The sequence below is a fragment of the Camelina sativa genome, chromosome 3 (assembly GCF_000633955.1).
Source record: "Camelina sativa cultivar DH55 chromosome 3, Cs, whole genome shotgun sequence".
NCBI classification, from domain to species: Eukaryota; Viridiplantae; Streptophyta; class Magnoliopsida; order Brassicales; family Brassicaceae; genus Camelina; species Camelina sativa.
Genome location: NC_025687.1, coordinates 17,313,585 through 17,325,732, shown reverse-complemented (window position 1 = coordinate 17,325,732; position 12,148 = coordinate 17,313,585). Strand labels below are relative to the sequence as shown.

At 37.6% G+C, this 12,148-nt stretch overlaps 2 protein-coding genes and 1 pseudogene across 3 annotated transcripts; 1 reads left to right on the top strand and 2 right to left on the bottom strand.

Moving 5' to 3' along the window:
• Positions 654-4,121, bottom strand: LOC104777405 (tRNA pseudouridine(38/39) synthase). 2 transcript variants are annotated; one of them, XM_010501653.2, is made up of 14 exons: positions 3,893-4,121; positions 3,579-3,638; positions 3,370-3,494; positions 3,238-3,283; positions 3,051-3,161; positions 2,740-2,821; positions 2,552-2,648; positions 2,377-2,437; positions 2,156-2,286; positions 1,639-1,756; positions 1,387-1,510; positions 1,196-1,303; positions 1,030-1,116; positions 654-935 (listed from the first exon to the last, which is right to left on the bottom strand). In XM_010501653.2, exons 1-14 carry the CDS (start codon positions 3,989-3,991, stop codon positions 874-876), a joined length of 1,311 nt encoding a protein of 436 aa, XP_010499955.1. In that variant the 5' UTR covers positions 3,992-4,121; the 3' UTR covers positions 654-873. The 2 variants fall into 2 exon arrangements, with proteins under 2 accessions (XP_010499955.1, XP_010499956.1); XM_010501654.2 differs by having other exon boundaries at positions 1,030-1,107.
• On the top strand, positions 5,191-6,611 carry LOC104779078 (annotated as a pseudogene).
• LOC104777404 (dolichyl-diphosphooligosaccharide--protein glycosyltransferase subunit STT3B) lies at positions 6,784-10,059 on the bottom strand. The gene is made up of 6 exons (XM_010501651.2): positions 9,148-10,059; positions 8,527-9,063; positions 7,929-8,383; positions 7,328-7,450; positions 7,177-7,236; positions 6,784-7,073 (listed from the first exon to the last, which is right to left on the bottom strand). Exons 1-6 carry the CDS (start codon positions 10,057-10,059, stop codon positions 6,944-6,946), a joined length of 2,217 nt encoding a protein of 738 aa, XP_010499953.1. The 3' UTR covers positions 6,784-6,943.

Sequence of the window (12,148 nt, the reverse complement as noted above, 5' to 3'; positions counted from 1 at the left end):
ACATACATATAAAGAAGATCAAACTGAAATAGCAAATCAAGGAGTATCTACAACTAGGTTCCCGCGGTTTAGAATGAGCTTTTGCGCCGGAAGCCCCCGAATCTTACTCAGTGGGCACCAACTAAAATACCTCTGTTGCAGAGCTTGTTACCAGAAAAAGATGCCACGAATATGCTGTTGTAAGTGAACCGGTTATAAACCGATATATCCAAAACACTCAAGTTAATTGGTCGAGAATTCTTTTATGGTACGTTGAACTTGCTTCGATGGGTAAAGATGTTGTAACGATATGCTATTATATATATGTACCTTTACACTAAGTAATGTTGATGAGATTTGATATATTCAGATTTTATACAAAATAGTGTTATGTTAGTATCAACATATAATATATACAATTAGGTCAACGATCGATAATCAACATCCAAACCTTTAAAAAATGTTTTCATGGAATTTGCATAAAAAAGAAATTCTTTTAAAGATAAAAAAAAATTATGAGGTAGTCATCAATTATTCTTTCTATGATATTTTAAAGTGAACTTAGTTACCACGTGATATATATCAAATTATTTTATTTGTCAAGAAAACATTATCAAATATATATGTTGAATACTAATTAGTGGAATAAGTTCATTATTTATAATAGATTTAAGTTAAAAAAATTGAATGATTATATTTAAGTTCAATAATTTATATTGATAGACAATGTTTTCAATTAAAATTCCACGCATTGGACGGGTACAAATTCTAGTCCTTATATAATATGAAATCAATCGAAACTTTAAAACAATCAACTGATACAACAAACAAAAGACTGAAAACCTCTCTATTCTTTGATGATGGTCGCCCACATGACATCCCCTTACACTTACACTACACATGACAAGTTTCTTGTTTCCTTGGTTTCAATTTCGCAGCTCGTTCTTCGTAAGATGCTGCAGGAACAAAACAAAAAAAGCAAGAGGGCGTATGAGCTTTCCATCTTTGCGTATGTGCATGTTGCAGTGAGATATGTCGAAGAAGACTTACGCTCAGTTGGTCGAGATAATAGGGGAACGTGTTCTGCTCGTTTCTTCTTTTTTTCTACATCATTGCATGAGCTTTGTTCTGTTGAAACTGAACGTTTTGAGTTGATTCTCTCGTTCATAGAAGTCATCTTAATACTTACGGTAAATGAGATACTTATATATCATACCATTGCATGGTGGTAAACAGTTCCGGAGAGCCTCCTGATAAATCACAGACTCTAATTGGTATGTCAACGACTCATTCTTGAAGTGAGACCGAAGTGACTCTGCAGCGCCTTTAGGCATGAGAGAGGGTTGTTATTATCATATCTACTGAATCTAAAACCATTTCCAAGATATCTCCATCAGACTTACTTACCTGGAGAACATATGAAGTCAACATTTTCAAATTCACATGTACGGAGGACTAAGGGAATCTCGGAGGCCAACAGATATTGAGGTTTTCTTGGCGTTTTCTTGGTGTCCAACAATGTATCTATCACCTGCGTAAGTACCATTCAGTTCATTGCAGAATCAATATTTGAAGAAAATATAAACACCTAAGTAAGGGTTGGAATGAACTGGAAAAAGAAATTGGAACAAACATGAAGGCCCCCCAACAAGTACATACATCAACCGATTCAACGCCCTGCCCAATCATGAATAGCACCGCAACCATGCAGCGGATCTGGTGCCACAGGAAAGCACTGCCTCTCATTGTAAATGTGCAAAGCTGATCACCCTCATGACTTCACAAGAATATAAACAAGGAAACTGGTGGTTTTAGGACCAAGAAAAAAATAAAAAGTAAACGATCAGAGAATCATGGGTGTATATAAGCTAGTGACTGGTGTGAGGTTAACAATGGGTGCCATTGTGCCCTAGAGGATGCAAAAAAAATTATTGTTCCTGTGACTTCTAGAACATGATTTGGTCTGCCCTAAAATTTACCCAAATCTATTAGTCATAACCCTATGACCTAATGGTCTACCATTCGTTCCTCAAAAATCTTACGGTGTTAAGCAAAATTCTTAGTTGAACCTTATCCTTTATAGCATGCAAAATCAGTTTAAAGAATACTGATGCAGTCAGAAGTCATCAATAAGGAACAAAAGATTTGCTTGAATGTGCTTTTTACCAAAGCCGACCTATTTTGACAAGGAGAGACATCAAAGAAAGTAACACGTCGAGTATAGCAATGCACATTTGCCACGTCCATCTTGCAGAAGTTCCTAAAATCATGCTCTCCGATGAACTTCTTCCCAGCAATGTCCATGGCCTAGAGGAAGATGTGAATCAAAATGAGCATCTATATTGTTTCACTTTTAAATTCTTTTAACATATTGACAAAGAGTAGAGACTACTGCACCGAGAGATTCAGATTTTGTCTCCAAAAGAAATATTTGTATTCTCTAGCAGAGCAACTGAACCTGTACACAAGAAAACTAAAAACGATAAGCAACACACAAAGGTATTCTGCAGTCTTAAGAGCGGGAATAGTCAACACAAGAACGAAGGAGATACAAAAAAGGTAACACACAAACCTTGCATGAAAGTCAATTGGAGCCGGAGACCATCCAGTAACTCGGATGTCATCAGGGAGAGCACGATTCAGAACTCTCACATAATCATATTCTGGTCCTAAACCAGAGAAAGCAGAGAGTTACAGCAACACCATTAAGAAAAGGGAAATCACCAAAATGAATTACATTCTCAGAGTGAAACTATTTACTTTCACCCGTTCTCCCATTAACTTGTCCTTCAGAGTCTCCAGTAGGTGCCTTCAGTCTGGATCTTAAAAACAGAGCAATCACCTGCATCAACAATCAAATATATGAGATTCCATGAGGCGACCTAAGAGATATTTGGGAATGCTCATATTACAGTGTTTTTAGAAGAACATGAGCACAATGAGAAATTGATTATTAAACTGCTGAGATTATATGATAAATGATTGGCACACTAGATCATTCGCCACAGACAAACAGTGAGATTGCTAAGTAAGATCGAAAGAAATTATCAAGAGAGGGCCAAGCAATCCACCTGCCCCGTGGACGAAACACCTTTATCTGTTCTCCCGCATCTCGAGTAACAAGAGTCTTTCTTGTCACCAATTAAAAGCCGTGTCCTTTCAAGTGCTTTAAAAATTTCTGACTGTGGGGAACACACAAGTTACTCATCATGTAAAATACACATCAGTTATCTGTTAACAAAACAAAACAAAGAGAACCTCAACACTTGGTTCCATTTGTGCTTCAGCCGAAAAGCCATAAAATCTGAAATAAAGACAAGTCTACGATTAGGACCAATGACATGACGTTGGAGAAGATAAAATAACGTATAAGAAAAACATATGGCATACCTCTTACCAAAATACATGATTTTTAGTGCAACATATCTCTTTGAGATAAGATGACTCGGTATACTATTCTTATCTCCCTTTCTAACTCTCCTTCTCCTAACTAACCGATCATCCTTCACTTCCATCTACAACATAAACACCAAGGAGACGTTCTTGGCAACCTCGAACGAACTAGTTTGAATTCAACCAAAGGTTAAGAATATGTTTACCTGTTGACATTGGCAGCTTGAAACCTGAGACAACAATTCAGCATTTTCCGCTTCTAACTCCTGATGATATATATAGAACAAACAATGAGAATTAACAACACTGAAACACCATCTAACACTTGTACATGAGAATTAACCGAAGATTGAACACAAATTTCAAATTCAACCTCAAGCACTGTGTATTTAGATCGTTCCACTAACAAAAAAAAATTATTAACCTACCACGAAGGGTACAAGCATAGGGCGAAGAGACTACGGAGAACCAGAAAAAAGTTGAAGAAACGAAAGATAACAAGTTGTACGGAGATTTCTACCTTGACGCGATTACGGAGAAACACTAGTTCGGTTTCTTTAGCGATTTCAGAGTCTCGGTCATCGCCGCCGGGATCGGATTTTCCATCGGACATAGTCATTAGTTCAGCGGCGGCGTTTAAGACGGTTGCTCGTATGACGGCGAGGAAACGATTCGACGCCGGTTGGAAAAAAAATTCAACGCGGCGTCGACGAGAAACAAACACAGAGATACTTATGTTTCTCTATTTACATTTTAGTTCCTGTAGTTATTGATATTTATATGATAACCCTTTTATTTTTGTTTAGTTGTCTTTAAGATGATAAGATTTTGACGATCTATTTAATTTCGATTCTGTAGCTAAAACTAAATATTGTTTATGACGACGACAAACAAAAAAATATATTAAATATCAAATATTTATGACGACAAACAAAAAAAAAATTAAATATTAAATATTACAATATTGGATTATCATTCTTCCTCTATTATAATCATTGTAACACAACCTATTATTAATATTCAATAATATCAGATATTACATAAAAATTCAATAATATCAGATATTACATAAAAATTCAATAATATCAGATATTACAAAATATATATATATATATATATATATATATATATATAAAAAGAAAAGGAAAGCTTAATTTAATAGTTTTCTAGAGAATTTGTTAGAAATGTTTCTCAAATATTCTTTTCAAAAATATCTATTATTTTACACAATTATTAAATTAATTTTTCGAATCTTTTTTAGGTTTGTGTTCTAAAACCAAAACCCTAATTCTGTTTTAATAAAGAAACTTCTATATAAATTCAAGGCTATATAATTATTTTGTTTTCCCTTAACAATCAGCAGAGCTCATAGTTTCGTTTCAATTATGGGAACTACTAGTCTTGGGAGATCTTGATTCAAGTGTTAAAGAGATCGAATTATACACAACATTCAATGAGATTACTCATGATGTATCCTCAGTTAAAATTTGTGGCAACCGAAACACTGGCTCATCTCTTCCTTATGCATATGTTAATTTCAACCATAGTTCCCAAGGTAATATAACCTATATTGCTCAATCAATCATGTTGGCTTTTTTTAGTGTTTAATCGTTTGAGAAAGAGTTTAGTTTCACGTGTTCACTAATCTAGTGTACACTTGTAGTTTTTTATTCGTTATTATGTAGGTGACCATTGCATGATTTTGGTAAACGTGTTCATGTATGTGAAGTTCATTAACGAATTTAATTGTTTCTGGTTTGGTGTTTTTTTTTTTGTTATTGTTGTTTCTTGTGTGTGGATAAAACAGCAAAGATCGCGATGGATGTGCTGAACTTTCATAAGTTAAAGGGGAAACCGATGAGGATAAATGTTTTCAGAACGTGATCCTAGCAAGAGGAGGAGCGGTCGAGGCAACGTGTTCGTCAAGAATCTACACGAATCTGTCGACAGCAAGCAACTTTGCGACATGTTCTCTACATTTGGAAAAGTTCTATCTAGCAAAGTAGTTTGTGATGCTTCCAGAGTTTCGAAAGGATACGGGTTCGTCCAGTTCTACTCAGAGCTTTCAGTCAATATCGCATGCAATGTTCGCAATAATGACAAACTCGTCCGTAATCAACATATTCACGTGTGTCCATTCGTTAGTCGTCGTCAATGGGATGAATCACCGGTTTTCACTAATGTGTATGTTAAAAACTTGGCTGAGACTGCGACGGATGCTGATTTGAAGAGGCTTTTTGGGGAGTTTGGGGAGATAACTAGCGCAGTGGTGATGAAAGACGGAGAAGGTAGGTCTAGAAGGTTTGGGTTTGTGAACTTCGAGAAGGCTGAGGATGCAGTTACTGCGATAGAGAAGATGAACGGGACAGTAGTGGATGAGAAAAAATTGTATGTGGGAAGGGCCCAGAGGAAAAATAATAGAGTTGAAGATTTGAAAGCCAAATTCAAAGTAGAGAAAATAGAACGGGATGTGAGAACAAGTAAAGGGTTGAATCTTTATGTGAAGAATCTTGAGGATTCTGTTGATAACAAAAAGCTTCAAGAATTATTCTCTGAGTTTGGAACCATCACTTCTTGCAAGGTACGTATGCAATCTCTTAGTAAAATAATTAATTTGATTCGTGAGTACGAGAAAGTTATCAAAATGTATTTTGTAGGTCATGGTCCATTCAAATCATATGAGCAAAGGTGTTGGGTTTGTTGAGTTCTCAACGAGCGAGGAAGCTTCTCAAGCTGTAAGTTTGTAAACATGGTTTTTTAGTTATGCCTTTTAAATCAAGAAACTCACGTCTAATTATTATTATCTTATTTTTTGAACATAGATACTCAAGATGGATGGGAAGATGGTGGGAAACAAACCTATCTATGTTTCTTTGGCACAATGTAAAGAGGAACGTAGATTTCATGATTTACAAACTCGATTTAACAACCTCCCGCAAAACGTTGTTTCGTCATCAACTATAACATCAAGTCCTCACCAACATCTTTTCTTTAGTCAAGCGGCCACTCCGGCAACAATATTATCTCCGCAACCTCCAGTCAGAGGATACAACAATTTACAGCCGTATTTCATGTGTGGATCAAGATTGCCAAACAGTTTCCCTCCAATGCCTATCCCTAATTTCATGGTGCCACAACCATTTCGTCCAACATTATACCCATCTACTCCTGTCAGCTTCCACCCTAGTTCGCCACAATGCTACTACTACAACCTATTAAACCCACGGGGTAACATTTAGTAGCTTATAGGGATTGAGGGTCTTCTTTAATTTTGTCGTGGTGGAAATTTTTTAAGTTAAAGTCATGTCAGGATTTACTCTTTGGTTTTCAATATGGTTACGTTTTATCTCTAAGTGGCAACATTCATGTTTACTTTGAGCTCGATCAAACCTGTTTTAAAAGAAGAGGAACAAACCAATGCAAATAGGTTTTAACTTAAGTGATGGAAAAACTACAAAAACTGTTAATGCATAAAAATAAAATAAAACTTAAGTCCAAGAAAATCCGAAATTGTATGGTTCATCCTCAAAACTATCAACTATCTAAAGCCATTTTTTGTAACATTGAAGCGTCACAACCTATTCGTCGGAGGTTTGACTCTATAAATACGAACTATCCAGTTGGATGTTGTGTAAGCTTCTTCTAAGTGTTCAAGTTTGATGTCTTTGTTCCCTATCTCCCCCCCTCTTGCTCTATCATACCTGCCAATAACTCCACCACTCAACTTTTTGCATACGTAAACTAAATGTGTGTATGATAAATTAAAACTATCTTCAAAATGCAAAACGCTAGTGTTTAACATACCCGGGTGGCTTGCCATACTCTGTGGTCAGCTCACCGAACCTGTAATAACATAACTTGTACCTATACACGGAAAACACATTTAAGATAAATTGCATCGTCCTCAAAATTATAACAAGCTAAAAGTAGAGTCTTGAGTTGAGTGTGAACTTACATGAGACAGTTCAGCATCTTTGGTGATGCACCTTTGTCTACACGGAATTCACCATTCACAAGGTAATCAGGTTCCTTGATCACTGGGAATACTCCACCTCCAATTCTCACCATCCACAAGAACCTAACTCACATAATGTTTCTTATGAGGATCAGTAAATACACTAGCACACAAACGTTTTCTTACGACTCCTAAGAACTGGAAGACCATTGAAGGTATTAACGTGCCAGGGATGGTAGAGATGTATGTAATAACAACTAAATCTTAATTGGGCGACTCAAACCAATTGCCACAAGTCACATGTAGAATCTACCCATGACAGCTAGTTTCTAAATCACCAGCCACTTCCATATTTGGTTGATAAGTATCCACTTAATACTAGCCCAAGCCATTTATTTTCTCACTACTAGTCAAAATTAGTGACCACAAACCCACAGTTATATAATTGAGAATGTTGCCTAAGTAAAAGTTTGAGTATTTCTTTAGCAAGCCACCACCAAATTAATGACATATTTGACTGACACGCAACAATAACCAGATTTTCAGTAAAAAATGCGACGAGGAGTATACATGAATTCATGAGAGACGTAAAGAGACTTACTTGTTGATATCATCTGAGGAATAACCAGTAACACCACCAAACACGACCAATACATAGTTCACATCAAGTGACCTCATGATTTCATACGCCTCGTCTTCATTAGAAGACATAGCACGTCCAACAGTAGCAATATGTGTGTTGTTCCAGGTATTGTTATCAACGATGACGGTTCTGTTTCCCATTGCAGTGATTTGGTACCCATAGTCCCACCATGACATGATCTTAGCATCAGTGGGAGTGTTTTGCCTAAGCCAGTAGTAGGCCTCACGGTAATCATCAAAAAGGATTCTGTTCCCATGGGCTCCTCTTGCAGCTAGGACAATTGAGGGAGATGAATATGCCTCTGATGTCACCCATGTGCAGTGAATAGCATATCTACTGAGCAGATAAAATACTCCAACAAGAAGGGCAATGGCACCATTCTTCTGAAAAGGCTGAGACTGATCAAGTGTAACCTGCTAGGACATAAGAGACGAGGATTAAATTTTCTCCGTTCACCAGGGAAGCGTGCTACAATTCAAAGTAGTTGGCAAGTAGTACAATAGTTTAAACCAAAACCGATCAAAATTTGGTGGGGACAAGGATACTAAAGATTTACCTTTGAAGAGGCTTTTGAACTACCAGCTCCTTTCGTGGAACCAGTCTGGGAAACCTTTTGCTTCGTCCTTAACAGAGAAGTTAAATTCTTGACAGTGGCAGAGACAGCTATGGCACTAATAAGACAAACTGCTGGAGTAGCGACGAGAATAAGCCGAACCATGACACCAGCAAAGTACAAGCTAGTGAGACCATACATGACGATAAATATTGTAGCATCCGACAAACGCTTGAAACAGAAGTAAAGTCCCGCTGGGAAAAGGAAGAGCAGAATATGGTAGTCAAACATGAAAGATGACCAGGCCGTAGGCTGATGCTCAGAAACAGAAGCAATAATGGGAATGTGATCCTTTGCGTAAGTCGGATCAAGCAATGAGTAAAATCGACCAGTCCATGGAGATATATAGCCAGACGCCGTTCCTACACCCAAAGCAATACCACCAACCAGAATAGCCGATGTCACAGTTATCCTCAAAAAGGTTTGGAACAACTTAGTGTCATTGAGCTGGTACTTCACCCAGTCCAAGAAGTAAAACACCTGTACAAGTAGATCAACAAGATTTCATCTTTACACTATACTCTTAACAAGATCTCAAATTCAGGTGGTGGAAAGAGAACAAACCTGCATCAATAAGAATACTCCCATTGCACCCATATGCTCACCAGATTGAACATGTTGAAAACCAACAAACCGAATTTGCATAGCGAGCAACATCCCCAAGATATACATACAGTTATAAGCAATGTAAAGCCTCATTGAATACCTCCCCGTGATCAACAACACCAAGACGTAAAGCGGAACCAAGTTAATAATAAACACATACCCACCCCAAGCCGAAACCATATAAAAGTAACCAAACGCAGAGCCAAGAGCCCAAGCCAACGAACCAGTGTTCACCGCTTTAACAAACAGATAAAACGTCAACAAAAGCGCGAAAATCGCCACAGCTTCGTTATCATACGAACCAGCAACAGACCGAGAAATGTATCCAGGACAAATAGCGATAAGAACAGCAGCAACGAGACCAGCCCCTGTATCCCAAATCTCTTTACCGAAGAAATAAGCAACGAGAGTCGTATTCGACGCGAAGAACGGAGCCGTCAACACACAAACCTCACGGATATGAACGAAGAATCGGAGAAACCGTAATGCCCAGTAGATTAAAGCGGCGGTGACCATGAGACCAGGATAAAGCGTACCACCGATGATTCGACCAAGAGGATACCAGCTCTCGGAATCGAACCAGTTCCAAAACTCGTAGAAGCCTTTCTCCGTGAGGAAAAGAGTGGTACGGTAGTTGAAATACGGATCGAATTCGTGGATCATGGATTCGTAACGGAGAACACTGAAGAGACGAGCTATGAAGGCTAAGATGTAGACGAGACCAAGGATCGCGATACGGAGTAAGAGCTCTTGCTGCTTCGTCTTCAATTTTAGGGATTTGAAAGAGAAGAAACTACTGTTGATCAGATCTGGACTCGTCGTCGTCGTCGCCATGGATTCCGATTTCGCCGGCTCTGATTTACCTCCCATTGAAATGGATAAAGTAACGCGATCTCCGACGGTGATGATCTGAGTCAAGTCGTCTGTGTTAGAGAGTGTTTAAGCTCGGTTAAGCTCTGTGAGTTTTGTTCATGGGGATTTGTGATTTGTGTTTTTTTTTTTTTTTTTTTTTAAAGAATAGAAAAATCAAATCAGTGATCAAAGTCAGTGGAGAAGTGTTGTGAGTGGCAGATCTTTTGGGCTTTACTGAGCCCATTGTCAATTCATTTCTTTTTGTCAATAGTACAAAGACTAAGCACGAACGAGGATTCCCTTGTTTTCAGAATCAGGAATACAACACCTGTTTTTGGTATAAAACGCAAGCTCGGTTCTGTTCTATACAGACAAGGTTGTAATGTACAATGGTAAGTGCCTAAGTGGTAACTCCTCGCGTACTAGATCGGCTGACTAGGGGAAAAGGGTCATTTCCGACCTGTATAATGTCAAAAGTGCCAATTTATACCTATACAAACGATCGGTGTCAATTTCTACCTATACTCTATAAAATTCAAATTTCATACCCAATTTTATAAAATAGTGCCAATTTCAAAGTCAATATAAACAAATATTAGTCAAGAGCTGACTCAGATGACACATGTTTGAGGAGGTGGCATCGAGCATCAAAAACAGCGTCGTTTTGATGCTTTAGTTTCGTTTTAAAAAAATTGCAACTGCCTAGAATCGAACCCTGGTCCATTAATCTTTTCATCAATGCTTTAACCAACTGATCCCATGCACAAAGTTATTCAAAACATTTGGGAACTTTTATGTTTATAACTATATCTGCGTGCGATAATCTCTACTTCTTCATCTTCCTTTTTTTCTTGGCATCATCAATGGCTGCTGCGTTCTCCATCTAGATCTGCCTCCGTTGGCCCAGTCGCTGATTGTTTCCGTTTATTGTGGTTTTCCAAGATTTGATGTTTTACTTTTTGATTCTTTTAAATTTTGGAGATTCTCTGTTCCTCTATGATCATCATCATCATCATCATCATCACTAGGGTTTTTGTTTTCCAGTCAATTTTGAATGAGGATGCCAAAATTATAAAAACTAGAGAAGTTAGAAAAATTTGATATGTTCGTCTCTCTTAGCAAGCAGAGATCGATTCAAATACTATGGAGAAGGAAATCAAAGAACCATGGTGGAGCAGCCATCGACAATGCCAACAAAGAAAGGAAGAGGAGGAAGGAGGGAGATCGGTCGATATAGTTATAAACATAATCTTTCCATATTATTTCGAATAAGTTTGTGGGATCAATTAGTTAAAGGTTTGTTTAAAACTTTGAGAGACCAGGGTTTGATTCTAAGTAGTTAAATTTTTTTAAAACAAAACTAAAACATCAAAACGACATCATTTTTGATGCTCGATGCCACCTCCTCAAACACGTGTCATCTGAGTCAGCTCTTGACTAATATTTGTTGATGTTGACTTTGAAATTGGCACTATTTTATAAAATTGGGTATTAAATTTGAATTTTGTAGAGTATAGGTAGAAATTGACACCCATTGTTTGTATAGGTATAAATTGGCACTTTTGACATTGTACAGGTCGGAAATGGCTCTTTTCCCGGCTGACTAGTAACTAAGTTAACTGATCACGTGATTAGCTCATGGTCTAGTCATGGAATTTGGTGTTGGTTAATGTATTGTCGAACAGTCCTATAGAAGACTTCGTCTCTATTCTATCTAGAAAGCAAGTATGATTATGTTTTTACGTGAACACTATTTATACATTTCCTTCAATGGGAATTATTGAATGTACGAAATGAATATAAGTCGTAAAATTACTCTACACAGAACAGAATCTGACCGGTGAGGGTATGCATTTAGAAGTCTGCATGGCCTTCGATCTCGGAGTACGTGAGTGCAAGCGCACGATGAAGTTTCCGTGGAGACAAAACCTCAACCTCGGCCAAGAACGTTGCTGTGACAGGCCGGTGATCCGATAGTTTAATCTCGTTTCTTCTGTAATTAAAGAGCTTCATTCCCTTCCCATTCCAAATGATGCGGTCACACCTGATCAATCACAGTCACTTCAAACTTATCAATTTTGCCTTTTTGTGCATATTACGGAAAAAT